The sequence below is a fragment of the Mycosarcoma maydis genome, chromosome 14, assembly GCF_000328475.2.
Source record: "Mycosarcoma maydis chromosome 14, whole genome shotgun sequence".
In the NCBI taxonomy this organism is placed as follows: Eukaryota; Fungi; Basidiomycota; class Ustilaginomycetes; order Ustilaginales; genus Mycosarcoma; species Mycosarcoma maydis.
The window spans coordinates 549,640-568,133 of NC_026491.1; the positions used below are offsets into that span (position 1 = coordinate 549,640).

At 54.1% G+C, this 18,494-nt stretch overlaps 5 protein-coding genes and 2 non-coding genes across 7 annotated transcripts; 4 read left to right on the plus strand and 3 right to left on the minus strand.

The window, feature by feature from the left end:
• Positions 1 to 482: 482 nt before the first annotated feature.
• On the plus strand, positions 483 to 3,428 carry UMAG_10541 (uncharacterized protein; the record flags this gene model as incomplete). The annotated part of the gene is made up of 1 exon (XM_011392878.1): positions 483 to 3,428. The coding sequence occupies one exon, from the start codon at positions 483 to 485 to the stop codon at positions 3,426 to 3,428; it is 2,946 nt and encodes a 981-aa protein (XP_011391180.1).
• Positions 3,429 to 3,652: 224 nt separating this feature from the next.
• UMAG_16080 lies at positions 3,653 to 3,724 on the plus strand. Its single transcript has one exon. It is a non-coding gene; the product is annotated as a tRNA-Thr (tRNA).
• A 354-nt stretch (positions 3,725 to 4,078) lies between these two features.
• UMAG_04470 (putative 1,4-alpha-glucan branching enzyme) lies at positions 4,079 to 6,178 on the minus strand (the record flags this gene model as incomplete). The annotated part of the gene is made up of 1 exon (XM_011392840.1): positions 4,079 to 6,178. One exon carries the CDS (start codon positions 6,176 to 6,178, stop codon positions 4,079 to 4,081), a length of 2,100 nt encoding a protein of 699 aa, XP_011391142.1.
• A 1,408-nt stretch (positions 6,179 to 7,586) lies between these two features.
• On the plus strand, positions 7,587 to 7,658 carry UMAG_16081. The gene has a single exon. It is a non-coding gene; the product is annotated as a tRNA-Thr (tRNA).
• A 175-nt stretch (positions 7,659 to 7,833) lies between these two features.
• On the minus strand, positions 7,834 to 8,367 carry UMAG_04471 (uncharacterized protein; the record flags this gene model as incomplete). Its single annotated transcript, XM_011392841.1, has 1 exon — positions 7,834 to 8,367. One exon carries the CDS (start codon positions 8,365 to 8,367, stop codon positions 7,834 to 7,836), a length of 534 nt encoding a protein of 177 aa, XP_011391143.1.
• A 503-nt stretch (positions 8,368 to 8,870) lies between these two features.
• On the minus strand, positions 8,871 to 10,115 carry UMAG_04472 (uncharacterized protein; the record flags this gene model as incomplete). The annotated part of the gene is made up of 1 exon (XM_011392842.1): positions 8,871 to 10,115. One exon carries the CDS (start codon positions 10,113 to 10,115, stop codon positions 8,871 to 8,873), a length of 1,245 nt encoding a protein of 414 aa, XP_011391144.1.
• Positions 10,116 to 10,709: 594 nt separating this feature from the next.
• UMAG_04473 (uncharacterized protein) lies at positions 10,710 to 14,717 on the plus strand (the record flags this gene model as incomplete). The annotated part of the gene is made up of 1 exon (XM_011392843.1): positions 10,710 to 14,717. The coding sequence occupies one exon, from the start codon at positions 10,710 to 10,712 to the stop codon at positions 14,715 to 14,717; it is 4,008 nt and encodes a 1,335-aa protein (XP_011391145.1).
• Between the last annotated feature and the right edge of the window lie 3,777 nt (positions 14,718 to 18,494).

Here is an 18,494-nt window from a genome sequence, read left to right on the forward strand (position 1 = left end):
CTCGATAGCCCCTTGGTCATTCTCGAATCTTGTTCTTTCACATACATCGCTTACGCCCTCTCTAGACCCGGCCGTTGTTGTCGATGTCAATTGCAACTTTGTGCCCACACGCCTTCTTCGACGTTTCGATTCCTGACTCCATCACATCCTTGCAGAGCCACAGCCATTTGCGCCATCTCGCCATCTCGTCGCCGAGGCTGAGCGCTCAGCAGCCTACCTCAGCCCGCAAGTCACCCTCCTCTCTCCTATTGGCCGCTTGGCTTCGGGACAAAGACCTCGCATCTCGACCTTGCCAGCTCCTCTCGTTCGCCACTTGGTCGACTAGGCCATCCTTCCATCAGTCACGACACATGCTCAGCTAGCTGCCTTGATTCTAGCAATCACCGTCTCCTCCGTCCCCCCAGGCTCAGTCGATCCGTACCGACCTTTGGCGCATTGGCGACCATCGCTCACTTTCCATCCCGATGACTTCCGTAGCCAATATGACGCCTCCACCAAAAGATTTCATCCTCTTTGATGAGCCTACTTGCTCGATCGCTCGCGACAAGCCACTGTCGTCGCCTTCTTCTGCCAGCGATGCTCCAATTGCCAACTCCTTCACAAAGCATCGCTCGCCACATCAGTCGCCCAACTTTGACGACATCGCCCCACCTCCACCATACACGCTCGACCACACAGGCGGTCCAAGACGTAAGCGTCAGAGAAGCGATGCCTGTGCTCCCTCCTCCTATGCTCGTTCCAGTCGCGAAGGTACCTCGACTTCGTCCGGTCAGGCCTCCAACGAGCGCATCACTCCTCCTGATCCACCCAGCGGTAGCTTGGGTGCTCCCATGCACGACCTCAGTCTCGGAGAATCCATGCCCTCGCGCAATCATGACCCCAACATCACCACCTCGGCCTTGGCATCGCCAGCCATGGCCTGCATGTCACACGAGCAGCAAGAACGCATCAAGGCTCAAATTCGAGCAGAGCTCGCCGGCGTCGACTCTCGCGCCTTCAAAGGTCCTCTGCGCGATATCCTACAGAAGCACGACTACACGCCTAGACCCAACGACATGCAGACCAGCCCGCTGTCCGCCTCCTCCGATCCCATGCAGGCTGGTGTAGCACCCTCCTTCAGCCTGTTTCCCGACTACGAGCTCGGAACTCAGTCTCAGAGCCAGTCTGGTCACCAAAACAAACACCAGTCGCAACTGACTTCCAGCAGCACCAACGATGACCACAACGACGACGACGACGACAATCTGCAGCCGCATCCGCAGCGTCCTTCCGACCTCCGTACGCGCAGCAGCACCTTCGACGGCAGCTTTGGCGCCATGTCCTATCCACCCGCTCGCCATTCGCAAAACTACCTCCCCGACTGGGCTCGTCAGTCTCAATCCAGTCAGGCATCCCGAGACACGCCCTCGCAACACTCGCAGCAGTCCCAACATCCCCTGCATCAGTACCAACGGCCGCACATGCCACCTCCACTCATGTCGCAGAGTCAACTCGCTCAGCGCGGAGGTCCGGTGTCCATGAATTCTACCGACGTCGTCGGCACACCTGTCAACGGCTACAGTCCAGGCGCGCGCAGGTCACTCAAACGCGAATCAAGCAGGCTCACCGTCAGCCCTCAGGAGGCTTTCTTGGATTACGACGATGTCGAGAACGCCCTCTCGCACTCGGGGCTGGGTGAGATGCCCAGTCTATTTGCAACTGTGCCGCCAGGGCTGTCGGATGCAAAGCCAACTTCCTTGCGCTATCCGAGCGCTCACACCGGGACCAATTTGCCTCGTATCATGTCTCAGCACAGTATCGCTCGCGCCAGATCCATCACGGCAGATTCCAGCTACGCTACACGCTCTGTACCCATGAGTAGGAACGACACGGCCAGACCGCATCACTACCAGAATCCAAGCCGACCCGGTCCCACCGTTCAGCAGCCGCCCGCGGGCCGATCGCCCTATCCAACGCAGAGCGATGGTCGTGGAACGGCAAGTCAAGAATCGGGCTCTCAGAGCAGCCTCTTCAGCCCCGTCGAAAGCGGCGATACCATCTCGACGGATGACGACGAAGACGAGAGGCCTTACTATCCTCCGAACATGCGTCCGAGCATGATCCAAGGCGGTCCTAGCAGTCTTTATCTCAACTATCCCACCAAGTCGGACAGTCGTGTGTCGACGTCAGCGTCACCGTCCGCAATCGCGCGACCACTCCCAGGAAAGCAACGTACGGCCAGTACCGCGAGTGACGCGTGGTCACAGGTGCGCAATGAGCCATGGGCTTTCCGACCGGCGCATACGAACCAGCCTCGCTTCTCGGACGTGTCGGCGTCGAGCAGCGACTCGGACGACGAGCGCAACGCCAGGAGGGGAGCCTACCTGCAGCGCCAAGAAGCAGAGCACTCTTCGCGTCACGCGTACTCTGCGCAGCACCACCAACTACACCACCAGCATGGCGCTGGTCTCCCGCCCCACTACCATTCGCAGTCGCCTCACGCGCGCTACACGCCGTCAGGTGCACGTCCTACCAACAGGCCAAGCTTGGGTCAGCACCAGTCGTCGTCCGAGGATGTCGACGATACCGATGCAAGGTATCGACGTCCGTCGTATTCGTCGAGCCGCACCGAGGAGAGGGTGCCGCCACCGAGGTCGAATGTGCCAGGTGCTCTGGGAGGCTACGGCTACATTCCGGGAAGTCAAGAGTCCGGATTGAGCGTCAATGCTACAGGTACCGAGGCGAGTCAGGACGAGGACAGTCTCAGCGCGTCGATCCGGTCGTCGGCGCATACGAGCGATCGCAGGACCGACGGTGGTGCGCCTCGAGAGATCAGCGCTCCACCTCCGTTGTTGACGTCGAGGCAGCCGAGTTTTGTGGCCAGTGCGCACAAAGTCACAGCGGCAAGGGCGGGAGGAGTCGATTCGCTGCGAACCAAGGAGGAGAAAGTGGAAGCGAGTGGCGAGGAGGAAGGGTCCGAGACGGGCACCAACAGCCCCAATGGCGACGGCAACGAGTCAGACTACGAAGATTCCATCGAGGGGAACGCGGGTGTGGCTGCGAAGAAAGCGGCATGTTCGACGCAGTCCAAGACGTCGAAACGTACGTCGGTGGATGGCGCAAGTGCTACGAAATCAGCCACTGTGGGCGCCGATGGAACGACCAAGTGCGACTACGTGTCGCCCGTCACGCGTATCGCCTGCCAGACCGCGTTCCACCGACCGTACGACTTGGCCAGGCACAGAGAGACGATCCATGCAAGGGAAGAAGCCGGCTTCCTACGCGAAGGAAAGCTCAAACTACCTGATTGTGTGGTGCTGGGCAAGGAGGTGGATCCCAAGAAGAGCACCGCCGTCGTCGAGTGGAAGTGCAAAGCGTGCGGAGCCAACTTTAGCAGAAAAGACGCCATGTTGCGCCATGAACGCCTGAGGCACAACGCTGCCAAGTAGGAGCGAATGCTTCACATGTACTAAGAATCTGTCGTGCGTGATGTGCCATCGCTCAACGACGTATTTGCAATCACGACTCACCCACTTAGAACATGCCTGGCTAGCGCGATACCTATACGTTGGTGACTAGAGTCCAGCGCGATAGAGTGAATACGGATCTGTGGTGACTTTCTCGCTAGATGCAGTGGGTTATGTATGCAATGTCCGCACAGTTACACAGCAGTGCCTCCTTAGCTCAGCGGTAGAGCACTTCACTAGTAATGAAGAGGTCAGTCGTTCGAGTCGGCTAGGAGGCAATTTTTTTTGCACTGGAACTTTTTTGCAATTCGAACTCAGATCGAACTCATGTGCATGTTCGTAAGCTCTTATGAGAAGTTAAGAGTTTCTTTCAAAAACATGCACATTGAGTGGAATGCGTGAGCGCACACGCCACGCGAGGAGCCATGTCGACCATCGTGCGACGCACAGCAACGCACAGATCACGGAGGAGCCAGCGCCGCGCATGTTCGCAGCTGGCGCGCAGGATATGGAACGGTTTGCCTTGCACAGCAGATGACTGCGTAGTGGACACACTGCGGGTTGAGGATGAAGCATGTTTATTGCACAGCCACGGAAATGCGGAGACGAGAGGGACGCGGCAAGCGGAGAACTCAACCGGCCCTGTAGAGGACAATGGCACTTCTGCTAGGTAGGTACAACTGCACGAAATTGCTCCTGCCATTCCACGCCATGTCGGTAGAGAAGTACTCGGTGGCATGGTCGAGCCTCGCGTGGCCGCCCAAGCTGGCCTGGTCGGTATCGAGGAGCACCCTATACTTGCCGGGCACGTCGACACCGATGCGATAATCAGTGTACGACTTATCGGCATGCCAGTTAAAGACAAACAGCAGACCGGCACGTTCAAACGCAACAACGCGATCCGAGTCGTGCTTCAAGGATATGTACGCTTGAGGAGCGGCAAGCCACTTGTATTTTTCCTCCGCCTTGTTCATGGCAGCGTCAAACGCGTACAGGTACTTGTACCGGAGCAGCTGGTCGTCGACCAGGTTGAATTGACGACGTGCGTAGTGGAACGAGTTGCCATTGCCCTCGCGAGGAAAATCAAGCCATTCCGGATGTCCAAATTCGTTGCCGATAAAGTTGAGATACCCCTCGCCGCCGAGCGCATGCGTGATCAGACGAATCATCTTGTGCAACGCCAAGCCGCGATCAATCACCTGCGTGCGTTCGGTGAGGTCTGACATGTTGGTATACATCTCCTTGTCCATCAACCAAAACGCCAACGTTTTGTCCCCCACGAGCGCCTGGTCGTGCGATTCAGCGTATGCGATCGACTTTTCCAAATGTCGTCGATTGGTGAGCGTGAAGCAGATGTTGCCGAAATCCCAGTCTTCGTCCGACGTTTCCTTGAGCAGCTTGATCCACATGTCCGGCACAGCCATCGACAGGCGATAGTCAAAACCCACACCGCCTTCCGAGACAGGTCGGCACAGTGCAGGCATCCCCGAAACGTCCTCAGCGATTGTGATCGCTTTCGGGTTGTACTCGTGAATCATCTGGTTGGCGAGCATCAGATAGACGACCGCCTCTACGTCAACCGAAGGTCCAAAATATTCGTGGTAGCCACCGCTGAATCCCGTGCCGATCCCGTGATGCGTATACAGCATCGAGGTGACGCCGTCAAACCTGAAACCGTCAAAGCCGTACTCCTCCATCCAGAAGAGGCAGTTACTCAGCAGGAAGCGCAGCACCTCGTGGTGACCATAGTTGAACAGGCGCGAGTCCCAAAGTTCGTGGCGTCCCTTGCCGCCTTCGTGGAAGTAGAGGTGGTCGGTACCGTCGAACATGTTGAGACCGTCGAGCACATTTTTGCACGCGTGCGAGTGCACAATGTCGAGCAGAACTGTGATACCGAGCGAGTGCGCTACGTCGATCAATTCCTTGAGGTCTTCCGGGTTGCCATACCGGCTGCTGGCAGCGAAAAAGTTGGTGACCTGGTACCCGAATGACGCGTAGTAGGCGTGCTCCTGAATCGCCATGAGCTGGATCGTGTTGTAGCCGAGCTCCTTGATGCGTGGCAGCACGTTTTTGGTAAACTCTTTGAACTGACCCACTCGCGCTTCGGGAGTAGCGATGCCAACGTGCGCTTCGTACACTTTAATGTTGTCCGGCTTGGGTGGTTTGGGGAAGCGCATCGTGTAGCGATCTTGCTTGGCAGGATTCCAGAAACGAGCATCGTAGACAGGCGAAACATTGAGGTCCTGCGTCACTCGCAGGATCCATGCAGGCAGACGCTCGATGCGTTCACCCGAGGGTAGTACGAACGAGACCTTGATCTTGGAGTCGTGCGGGATGGCGCACTGCCCCTTTGCCAACGGTGGAATGGTGATGTGCCACTTTCCAAAGTCGTCCTTGGACATCGGGTGTGCATCGCGAGACCAGTTGTTGAAGTCGCCGACAAGCGAAGCTTGCACTGCGTTGGGTGCCCATTCGGTGTAGGTGACGGCTTGCGTGGTGGGGTCGATCTGGAAGCCCATCTTGCGGTAGGAGCGCGAGAAGGCTTCAAGGCCGCCTTCGGAAGCGTTGATCCTCTTGACCCAGTCCGCGTAGACGCCATATCGCTCGCGCAGAGCAGGTGCGAAGGGCTCCAACCATGGATCAAGCGCAATGACGCCAGTGCCATCGGTGGCCTTGGAATAATCGATGGGTGCAGGCGCTTGGGCCGCAGCGGATGTGGTAGCAGCTGCCATGATTGCAAGCGCAACTGACAGAAAGAGGCTTGACGAAGGCAGAAACGGTGATTGTAAAAATGAGTATCGGCGCCTAAGAGGATGAGCAAACTTGTAGCCAGTGAAAGAGATGGGAGCTAAAGTGCACGATGCTAGATTGGTCGGCTTATATCAGAGAGATACTCGGTAGCGTTGATTGCTTGTGGAGGCCCTATTCGAAAAACAAAGCAATAGTAAGAAGGAAAGCAGAGAGCTGGAACGATTGATCCAACAAAAAGACAGACAGACCCGTGTGGCAAATCTGAATGCAACAGTCACGAGGTAGTCAGTGCATCTCTGAACGGGGGAGGAGGGTGACAACAGCCACGGGTGGCAATTAATTTACTCGTAACTGTATTCGTGATTGATCGTCTGTGCGGCGAAATTCTCCAACAGTCCAGAGTCGTGAGTCGTGAGTGCAGCTGCCGAAGCTGCAGTTGCTGGCTCGTGCCCCCGCAGAGACGACTCGTGACTCTAATCGACAAGAAGATTCGAAATACTGTAACCGCCACGAGTCGTGAGTATCGTCCGTCATCCACGGATTCACTATTTTCACGATTCCCTGGGAAATTTTGCGGAAACCCTCGCGACTCGGGCTGGGCCCCGCATCTAGATTCTGAATCACAATGTTGGCACACAAGCAGCTTTGCATGTGAGTTAGTCATGAGTAGCACTTTGCGTCTCCGGACCAAAGTCACCGAGTTGAACCTCGTCTGGTGTCGCTGAGTCATTTTGATTGATTTCTTCTGATGTCCCGTTTTTGCTGATTTCAGTATCCGATAAGCGAGCGGGTGGCAAGTCACCAAGTTCAGTTCCAAGCGGGATAAAATCCGTACGGTTCGACTTGACTGCCCCATTCACCAATTTCCCCCCCACGCCATCCGTGATTCTACCTTCGGAACCTGACCTGACAATTCTTGACCATTCGTGATTCTCACGTCGCAGATTTTACTATAACTTAACTTAACGTATATCAAGTGAGCTCGCTTCGCTTCACGCTCCTCTCCAACAAATTCGAATTTATGATAACTTACTCTGTGTCGTCTCGTGTCTGTTGCACCTGACTCCTGCCTCAAAAAGCTCACCGTTCGTCGGACGGTCCGTCTAATCGATCTGTGCACCAGCGCGATAAAGTGCCGTTTCAATCTCCTCACATACACTCCTTTTCCCCGCACGTAGAATCCAGACCGAGCTATTACCTCTGTTGCCGACAAATCATCGACCGAGCATCTTCCGGCCATGCAGAAGCTTGGCGCAAAGATACCAGCGGACAACATTCCGTTAGAATCGCTTGGAAGCGATGTGATTAGCAGGCCGTTCGTCCACTTCACTAGATCAAACATTAAATCACCCAATAGTATGTGCAGCATTGGGTCTGCCCTTCCATCTCGCCTCCTTAGCTCAGCGGTAGAGCACTTCACTAGTAATGAAGAGGTCAGTCGTTCGAGTCGGCTAGGAGGCAATCTATTTTTGTCTTTTCCGTTCACAAAAAGCTTTTCTTTCATCTCTTTCCTGTCGCCTCGGTCTCGTCATACAACAAAATCTATGCCAACGCTCTTGAGAGGGGTCATCTTGGCCGCAAGGAGAGGGTGAGAAGTTGTTCGATTTCTTTTCTGTTTCCTGCTTCAAGTCGTACATCAGTGATCGCCTCGAGTGGTAGCGTACTTGTCTTTGAACTCGTGCAGCCCTGCTACACCACCTTCGTACGTTCGCACATCGCCAGCCTGCAAATCGTACTTGAGCATGGCCTGATCCGTTGCCAACAGCGCATCCGTGGACGTTGTTGGTGCGCTTCCACCTGCTGTACGCAACGTCGTTCTCAACCCCTTTTCTGCACTCTCCACCGCGCCCAAGTTGTGCTCAAGCTGTTGTCGTGCGGTAATGTACGCTACGCCCGTTCCAGCTAGCAAGCCAGAGAGATAGCTTGCATTCTTGGGCAGATTGAGCGCCTTTCGAGAGATGAACGCCGACAGAACTCCGCCACCAAGGCCAAGTACAATGCCCCGCACTTGAGCCGCACGATTTGCAGCGCCCACCTCTGCCACAGGAAGGGGTGGATGTTCAGCAGGATCGAGCTTTCCTGCATTTCGACCGAGGAGGATGCGCGAATTTGACGAACTTAACGTATCGGGTGTCACGCCACCTCCATGATTCGGCGATGGCGATGACATGAATGCTGATACGGCGAGCCAATTCGATGCAGAATAGTCTTGATCTTTTGTATGCCGTCTTCGGAGGGTGAAAGAGTGTTTTTTCTCTTTCGTTCCTGTCGAGGACGAGTGAGAAGGATGATACGGTTGAGAGGATATATGCTGGATAGACACGAGCGATGCTGAGGTGATTGACGCTGGTGAAAAAGGGTCATCACCTCCACACGTCCTTCTTGTCGGTGATTCCCAGCCAAGACAGAACACGGAAGCCTAAATAATCCCATATCATGAATAATCGTCAACATCGTGAATAGATCAGATCCATAATTCGCGCGTTTATCGGGGTCACGAAAACCAAGAGCAAAAAAACAACAAACAACCAACATTTTAAAGACAGAGAGGTTGCTGCTGCCACACAAATGCTTAAGATGGTGAGAAACGAATGTCGACCAGCACGCTACAGATGCTGGCAGGGGGTATAACGCACGAAGCGTGAATGATAATAGTTGGGTTCATAAAGGGTCTCAAACGCCCACGCGAGCCGCTCGTGCAAAGATAGCCTCTTGTTCCGCCTTCCTTTGCTTGACGATCTGCGCCTTTCGGATCATAAGACGACGGTTGAGATACTCAAAGACGAACAATCCTTGTGAGTTGGTTCCGATCTGCGTCGATTTTTCCTTTTCCTCAGCCGCCAAAGAAGCAGACTTGTCATCGCTGTCGTTGGGGTGTTCGTCAGGCGATTCCTTCTTGCTCTTCTTGGCTCCCTTCTCCTGCTTCTTGTCCTTCTTGTCCTTCTTTTTCTTGAACTCCTTGTCCTCGGGCGGGTCGACATCAGCCTTTATGTTTTGTTCCGCTTGCAAGCGGCGCTCAACATCCATTAATGGGATCTCGCTACCACCAGGCCCTGGATAGGTCTTAGGCACTGTGGTCGTTGGAGTTGACGTTCCTGATGTAGGTTTTGGCGTGCCAGCTGCAGAAGAAGAGGGGGTCGATGCAATCCCCAAAATCTCATTGACGCTCGCAAGATCGCTTGCCGAAACCATGCGCTTGGCACGAAGAAACTTGGCTCGATGCGCCAGTCTGACGGGTCGAGCCTGCATGACGTCCTTCTTGATTTCGTCGACTGCCTCCATGTCGTTCGCCAATGTCGCATCTGCACTTGCTACAGCAGCAACGGCTTCGGCTTTCTGCTTCTCCAGTGCTCGCTTGCTCTTCTTGCTCTGTTCTCTCGATGCGTCGTCTGAGTCGTCGAGCTTCCGCTTCTTCTTGGAACTTTCATCTTTCGAGCGATCTTTCTTGTCTTTCTTGTCTTTCTTGTCTTTCTTGTCTTTCTTGTCCTTCTTGTCCTTCTTGTCCTTCTTTTCCTTTTTGGTCTTCTTTGACTTCTTGCCAGATTCATCGTCACTACCAGCGGCGGAAGAGGATGTTGAAGCTACTGCCGAAGGCGATGAAGAGGCGGCATTAGCAGCGTTGAGACGCTCGAACAAGCTACCCAGATCGCCACCACCCCCGACCCAGATGTCTTTGCCGTTTGCTCTCGCTTCGCGTTCGTGTCGCTGAGCACCAATACCCTTGTTGTCCATTTTGTACGCTACTTTGAGATTCTCGGTGAGACCAGGCATGGTAAGGCCGAGACTTTGGCCTGCCGACCAGCCCATTTGTGCGAGCATGCGCTGTCCCGGTGCTGCCGCATCGTTGAGCCAGGCCGTGTTGCGCGTGCTGGCAGAGCCCACGAGACGCTGCTTCTGTTTCGGTCCTGACAGGCCCATCTTGTCCGCTTCAACAGATTGAACTGGAAATGGTCAGTTCAACAGCCTCGAGTAGGAAAGAGTAAGTGGCGGTGGAACGAAAAGAGCGGCAGTCACAGTTCAGTCGCTTGCCTTTCCGTCTGCTGTTGATATCGTGAAACATCTTTCCTTTTTTTTGATAAAAAGGCCTCTTCTGAAATTTTGACAAAAGCCTGGAACAGGATTCGGCAGTCGGACCTTGAGACCCTTAATCACCCGATCATCGGGATGTGCACATTACATCTGTGTGGGGATCGTGGCTCTATGCATTGAGGCCTATCAAAACCATCTTCACACCCATTACAACCATCCACCATCAACTCGCATACACTGCGATATTGTCTCATCAGACCGTTGGTACTTGGTTGGAGACTAGTTCGAGCTCCCACACAGACTCACATACAACAGTCGGATTCTGTCTCACCAGACAGCAACATTTCTAGCATGCATTAGTGAAGCATACATCCAAAATGATCCCTCATCAGAAGCCTTGGTGATACTGGCCCCGCCCGCCGTCGATCTTTTTTTAAAGACGTCAAGCTTTCACAAAAATTTCAGACACGGCAGAAGGTCAAAATGCCTTCAGAAATCGAAAGCCCAGCACTGCCGTCGACCGAGATTTCGGCAGCCCTCTCTTCTCCTCCTCTCTCACTTCCTCCAGCGGGTCAAGATGGGCGAGATGCACAGCGTGCAGTCGCTGGCGAGGCAGATCCGGATACTACAGCAGGCTCTGCTCCTATACCCATACCTTCCTCAGAGTTCAAACCGAGCAAACAGACGATTTCTCAACGCCACCCGTCTAACACGTTCTATCGCTCTTGCGAGATTTCATTCATGGAGCCCGTCGGCTCCATGTCCATCAGTCCCGCTAATCGTGATGTGGTGCTTGCTGCTCGTAAGGGCCTTTTCATCATCGATCTTGAAGATCCATTTGCCCCGCCTCGCTTTCTTGCCCACATGACCACATGGGAAGCTGTCGACATTCAGTGGTCGCCACATCCTGCACGAAGCAACTGGGTCGCTAGCACTTCGAACCAAAAGCTGCTCATATGGAACCTTGATAGGCCTGGAGACCCACGTGTAGCACCGCCCATCACGAGAATGTTGCACCGCAATTCAATTCATAGCAGCTCGAGTCCCGCAATGCCCAGCAATGCCCACTTCGCCACTCATCGCAACAGCGTCTATCAAAGCGTCTACAACAGTCAAAGTCTGCATTCAGGCATCACAGGTGGCACTCGCAGCGGCTTTGGCGCCATCTCTGTAGACTCTCCGTACGCCGAGACGCCCTTCTCTGCTGCATCTCAGCTGCAACTCTCAGCTTCAAGATCGTCGTCTATCGAACACGTGCTCCACGCACATTCCAGAGCAATCACGGACATCAACTGGTCACCCTTCCATCCCGAGCTTGTCGCGTCTAGTTCCATTGATACCTGGACATGGGTCTGGGACCTTCGTATGAGCGGCGGTTCTGATGGCTCAAGCGGAGGTAGGCAGAAACCTGCACAGGGTTACTCAGCATGGAACGCCGCCGTGACCCAAGTCAAGTTCAATCGAGCCAGTGAACATCGACTCGCTTCCACGTGTGACAACAAAGTGCTCATCTGGGATGACCGTAAAGGCTCTCTTCCACTTGCCACAATAGAGGCTCACGAGAACAAGATTTACGGCATCGATTGGAGTCGAGACACCAGCCTCGGCTTGGACAGGCTCATCACCTGTTCTCTCGACAGAACCGTCAAATTTTGGAATCTGGCCTCCGACACTTCGCAAGCCGCGATTGGTGCTAGAGAGCTCGTCACTGAGGCTGAATCGGTCATCGAGACACGAACGCCAATCTGGCGAGCGCGTCACCTGCCTTTTGGCAACGGTTGCTTGACCCTACCCCAGCGTGGAGACACTGCACTAAGCATGTGGTCCAAAGATGAGCCTGAGGAGCCCAAAGCTACTTTTGCTGGTCACACCGACATTGTCAAAGAATACCTCTTCCGCACCAAAGGCGGCCAGGATCGAGGCAGCGACGACCGTCAATTCCAGCTCATCACATGGTCCAAGGATCAGACGTTGCGGCTCTGGCCCGTAAGCGAGGAACAGACACGCAAGGTAGGTCACAAACCAGGTGGTCCGATCCGTGTCTTGCTCACTCGAGCCAATGCACCAGACATTTCATACCGTGATCCTCCTCTGGCCCTTCCGCCCGGTGGCGAGGATGCTGCTGGGCTCGTAAGCCAAGCGTCTGGTAGCAACATAACTAGTTCGTCCATTCTTCCACCAGAGCATGCTACCCGGTCGCTCCTAAGCGGCAAGGGCAGTATCGGCAAGGTCCAGACCACCTCTCCCTACAGCTCCTCGTTATCAGGCTTTCAGAATGTTTTGCGCGACGGCAGAGCCAGTCCCTTGGCAGCGTTTGGGACTAGCTCTGGTGGTGGTAGGCGAAGGAGCCTCCATCACAGCTCAAGCCAAGGCGATCTGGGAATGGATTTCAACCAGCTGTCCCGTAGTCCTGTGCTCGCACGGTCGTGGGGCCGTGTTGAGGCGTCAGAAAGTGGGACGGGCCTCCTTCATGCCTCGCAGTTGGCCCGCTCGTTGCCAAAGCAAGCTATCGACGATCACATGGGTCGATTGGCGACCTCACAACACAGCGGCAAGTACGGAGGTGGTAATGCGTCTCATCACAGCGGCGGGCACTCGTCATTCAAGATACCTGCAAGTTTGCGAAACAAGTCCATATCTGGATCCGGCGCTGCTTCCAAACAGAGACTGTCGAACCAGCAAATATCGTCTGGACGCCCACTGACGATCCAAGAAGAGCGTAGTAGCCATAAGCATTCGAAAAAATACTCTGAGCGCAAGGACAAGGACAAAACTGGCAGGAAGGAAGAGCGCCGCAAGCCTGCCAAGGCGTCCGATTCTCGCAACAGCAAGAAGGGAGTGGGTGCGGCTATGCGGCTTGACAGAGGCCGTGCAGCTGCACCTGCCGTCGATCCCATCGAGTGGATCGCCAACGTGCGCATGGAAAAGGACCTGTCTGAAGATCACACTGGCGGAGAGACCAGCCAAACACGGGACTCAGATGGCATGGGCCCATCGCGATTCGTCTCCAGCAAAGGTAACCGGATGGGTGTCGCTTTTGGTCGAGGCGGTCTCACTACGGAAGATGAAACGGATGCTGATTCCGGGTTTACCGCTCAGGGACTCGGCGACGAGATCATCAGCATTAATCGCAAGTTGCCTCGTATCGTCTTCGAAAAAGTCGAGCTGACGCGTCGTGTGTGTGTGCTCACCATGTACGGTCCGTGGGCAGATCACGAACCGGCATTCTTACGCATCAAAATCAAATTTCCCGCGAGCTACCCACGACGGGCTCCACACTTTGATCTGGAAAAGGGCGCCAACATCAGTCTCAAGACACGTGCGTACTTGCTGCGTGGGTTGTCGCGTCTCTCGACGAAAGCGGCTAAAGCGGGTCGTCCGTGTATCGAGAAGTGCGCACGCTTTTTGATTGGAGAGCCTGTCAAGTCGCTCGACGACGGCGTTGAGCACGATGACGATGATGAAGACGTCGAGGCTGATCTGACAACCAGTCGAGGTGGCGGATCGATCGCGTCGGACTCGGAATCAAATCATGAGCCATTCGCGTTTCGTCCGGCGCGCTCGAAGTCGCTCATGGCAGACAAGACTCTTCCTGGGCTCAAGATCCCGCCAAGAAAGATGGGCGCCACTTTCGGACCCAACAACGAGCTGGTCGTATTCGGTGGAACTCCAAACCTGTATGCGCAATCGCGCAACTCGTCTCGCCAAGCTTCGCGTCAAACATCGCGTCAAACATCGCAACGGCCCTCCCGTTCGACCTCTCAGGCACCGCAGGCCGGCGACACGTCTCTGTCTGCTCTGCCACGTGCACAATCAAAGTCTCGACTCATGAGCCGAGAAGGAGGCAGCAAAAGCGCTGGCGAACAGAGTCCTGGGACACACAGTAAGGAGGATGCGGACGAGGGTGAAGAATCACGCTTCCTACGCTCTTATACAGCCTTGTCCAATGCAATGTCGTCGCTGGCACGCTACTCCAGGATGGCAAGTGAAGGTGTCACTACAGGCTACTCGGTGCGCGACTCGGATGTGGTTCAGCTGATGAGCACCGACTTTTTCGCACGACGATTGCTACGAAAGAAGGACTTTTTCGACGTGTTCGGCAACGCCGACGCCCATAGTGGCGCGGCTACACCCATGGGCAAGGATTCACTTGTGGCAAGGCATAAGGCGACGTCATCGCGATTCTACAACGGAAGCGGAGCGTCTACACCCGGAGCGGCGCGCAGAGACGGAACCCGAGGTGGCTATGGTTCCGCGGATGAGCATAGAGGAGGCAGCAGAAGCGGTGGAGGAGCCAACTTTGCGCATCATGCGGACTTGCTTGGCTCGTTGCCAGCACCTGCTGCTTTGTTGGCAATCGACAGGTTGAAGGAGTCGCAGAGAAAGAGGCAGCTCGGACTCGTGACTATCTATCAGCTTGTCGAGATGGGCGCCGAAGAAGCAGATGCGATATCTCTGCCGCAGCAAGAGGGGAGCAATACTAATGAATAGGACACGTGCAACATTGTGCATAGGGGTTTGCCTCACCGTCCAGATACGAATCATGAATGTGAAATGCAAATATACATATCGGAACAGTAGATGGTGGTTGCGACATTCTTTGACGTGTGGTCGAGATGTATGCATGGGTCCAAGGTTCATCACCGGAGCATTATCGTGGTCAGTCGCTATTAATCTCACCTCACAGAAGGTCAGACGCCGATAGATGGCTCGATGGTAACCATCCCGACCCCGGGATCTTGCAGATGCTCGACAATCTGAAACAGCCGCGGTGATCTTGCGTGCAAGGCGGAGGTTCGGGATTATCACTAACAAACACAAATATCAAGCGCGAGCGGCTGCGGGCGCCGTCAAACGACGTTGCACCTGCGTTGTGCCGGTCTACCGTATGTCGATCAGAGTCTAGCTTTCTCAGAGATGAACCAAGATGCTTGTCCAATGTCGGCGGCTGATGTGCCGACGCTAAAAAGTCACGAGTGGGCCATCGCTCCTGCTTGCACCGCCTGTCGAGCATTTGCAGCTCCGCTATCAAGTGAATGATATCTTTTCGTACTCCGCTCAAATTTCGAGCAGGCGGCTCAGAAGCCGTTGCAGCTGATTGCATTTCGCAGTAGAGCCCCGCATTCGCGATTGATGACCTTTGGCTCTCTTGATCCTGATCGGAGAGGGAAGAGACAAGAGCAACAGCAAGGTACCAGGAACAGATGAGGCCCCCTTGCTGATTCTGAAAAATGACTAGCTGAAGCGCTCTGATCACTCGCTCACGCCAGCTTGGCCTGCGCCCTTCGGCATCGGTTTCAGCTTTCTGCATTTCCCATTCGCGATTCTAGCGGATGTCGAATTGCAGCACCTCCAAGGATATCGAATTGTACCTCGAGCCAAGCCTTCGAGTTCAATGAAGCTGAACGCTGGCACACATACTCCTGATCGCTGCTAACACGAGATGAATTACGATACGCTTTACAATTGTTGTCGATACAGATGGTGCAAGAGCCGAGGATCGAAGTAGCCAACCGACATGTTGCAGTCAAGTCGGCGTCGTATGAGGGCGGCATGGCACGAGCGTGCAATTTGGATTCGGATGGTGGGGGTTTTCCCAGTTTCGCCGAGAAGGCGCGTCGTTGTGAACATGATCAGCCACGGTTGCTTGGACATTGGAAGATACCGAGCATCGGTCCATCAAGCAAGCGGATTCATCCGAAGTAACCCAAGCTGGCATTCCCGAAGTATCCAAGCTGGCATTCGCGGTTTTCAGGTCGGCTTGCAGGGTTCCGAGCATGAATCGTGAATGTTGCTCCAATCACAGTTTGGCAAGTAAGTTAGGCAGCGGATCGCGGTTCTGAGAGGTTTCAGCTGCCGCGGCGCGCAACACCATTCCTCGGGTCGTGTCGCCTCACCTCGCCTCGCCTAGCATTTAGGTACAGTCAAGAAAGCTATAACTTAGGGTACCGTACTATCAAGTATATCATTAGTTGGAACAAAGAACCATACAGTACATGCCAGGTACAAAAAAAACAAGAAAAAAAGGCTTTGCGAGAAGGCGCTCAAGACGAGCCAACGCCGGCCTTGGCGATGACTCACGACTGCACTTCAATATTCACGACTCAACCTTAGGCTGTTGGCCATTAGCTTTGTACTGTATAAGTTGGTTATACTGAACGACGATCGCTTGTTCGTCCGCGATGAGCTAAGACGCCCACCTTGGGCTCCTGTGCACTTCTGCGCGACGGGCGCCTCAGTTTCATGAGCAGATAGATGACGGAACAATGGGCACATCATGCGCTATGTGGGCATGATAAGATAGGACTTCGTTGCAAGGGGCGACAGCCTATACAATCACGAATTGCGAGAGATCGTCGCGCTGCAGCGCAGCAGCGCTTCTCGCTTCGCTTCTCTATTTGGCGTGCTGTAACAGCATAGTGGCAAGATATCGAAACGGAGACTGCAGCCTATTAGCAACTTGTTCTTCTTCCAAACAACATAGTCTTATCGCATGGCTTCATGAAAGCTTCAGTTGACTGCTCCTGATTGACAAACACATGCGATCAAGAGCACGTTTGGCTCGAGATGAAGTGGGTGAAGGCGGAGAGGCGGAGAAAATGCTAAAAAAACACAAACATGAAGAAAGGAAAGGCTCAGTTTCAAGTCATGCACAGCCCGCAGCAACAGCATCTAGTTAAATTACTGTAACTTGGAGCAAGGCGAGGAGGTGACAGGGGCAGAGCTAGATGATGAAGCGGCTATCGGCCAGAGAGAGTCCGCAAAACCTTTGTTTTTCTTTTCTTTTTTTAAAGTCTCAAATGAATTCAGATTCGACAAGAAAGAACGAAAGCCAGGGTGAAGAGATTGGCCTGCAACCTCACTTGTTGGACTTTTCGCTGCTTGTTGCTCTCTGTTCACTCACGACTGTATTCGTTTGTTCACTCGATTATTTTTTTGTTGTTGAAAAACGGTAATGTTTCTGTCTCAGATACTGTGTCTTTTTTGCTGGCTGGCTGGCGGGCAGCGCTCGAGATGTGTGTCAGTTTGAATTGGATGACCGAGCTGCAATCGTGAATGATGCTCCAAGAAGCTCGCCTAACTTCGACGCTCACAAATTCACGACTCACGACTGTGCATGTGCGTGTCAGCGACATTCGTGATTCACGACTTTCCCTCCATTACTTGGTCCAGCCTGTCACTTGGCTAGTCAACAAGCCACAATCGTGATTCGTGATTTACACACACACAGAGATACACACACACAAACGCACGCACGCACACAGCTCACCTCAGCTGTCCGCCATCGTCACCGCCGCTGTCTGCTGCTTCTGCTTTGCAGACGGAGTACGCTCGGTGTGCCGGCTCGTTAATCCTCACTTTCCAACTCCCTAGCCTTCGTGTTTCGTGATTGCAGCTCCAGGTCGCCGGACGAAAAGCAACGGCAACATCGAAGAATCTTCATCCGGCACTCACGACTCACAACTGTGAACTGATTCTTTGTCTCTCTCTACATCCACATTCAACTATCCTATCCTATCCCGTCCCATCTCATCTCATCCCATCCCATCCCATCCCATCCCATTTTCTCATCCCACCTCATCCTCTCCCCTGCCCCGCTGCTTCCAACTTCATCTCTATCTTTCAGCTTGGCTGCTATCAGCAAACAGTATCACGACCCTAACCCAGACCTCTTGGCTCGAGAGCATCATAAGCCTTGCACACCGCTCTGTGCTGTGACCATCGACGATTCCTTTTGCAAACTTAGCGCATCTGATCGATTCTCGTCGTGCTAATCGCTTCCTCCACTCATTGACCATTCTCCTGGTCTGGTTTCCAAATCCTAATTACGCCAGCTTCTAGAGCGCTCACCTTTGTTTACAAGTGTGAGCTACGCTTGCTCCCACTATCTTGCGGCATTCCTTGCGCTCAGTCGTCGTTGTTCGCCGCTAATCGGTCTATCCGACAAGCAGATTCTCCTCTTTCGTACCGATTCCGTATTGTCGGCTGCTTCCGCAATCGCAACCTAAAACGCTTTTTCTGGCGTTGCCGATTTTCCCCTCGCCTCCGCGACCGTCTCTAGCTCAGCACGCCTCAGGTCCATCAGCTCAGGCCGTCATTTTGGACACGGATTCGTTGGAGGGCAGCCAAAGATTTACTCTGCAACCCAGCCACGACCATACAGATTCCGTGCGGATAGCCGTCCACATCTACACCTGCAGCACTTCTGCCCTGACGCGTTAAAATCGGCTCAACATTTCACTCGGCTCATGCAGTAGACCCACCGCG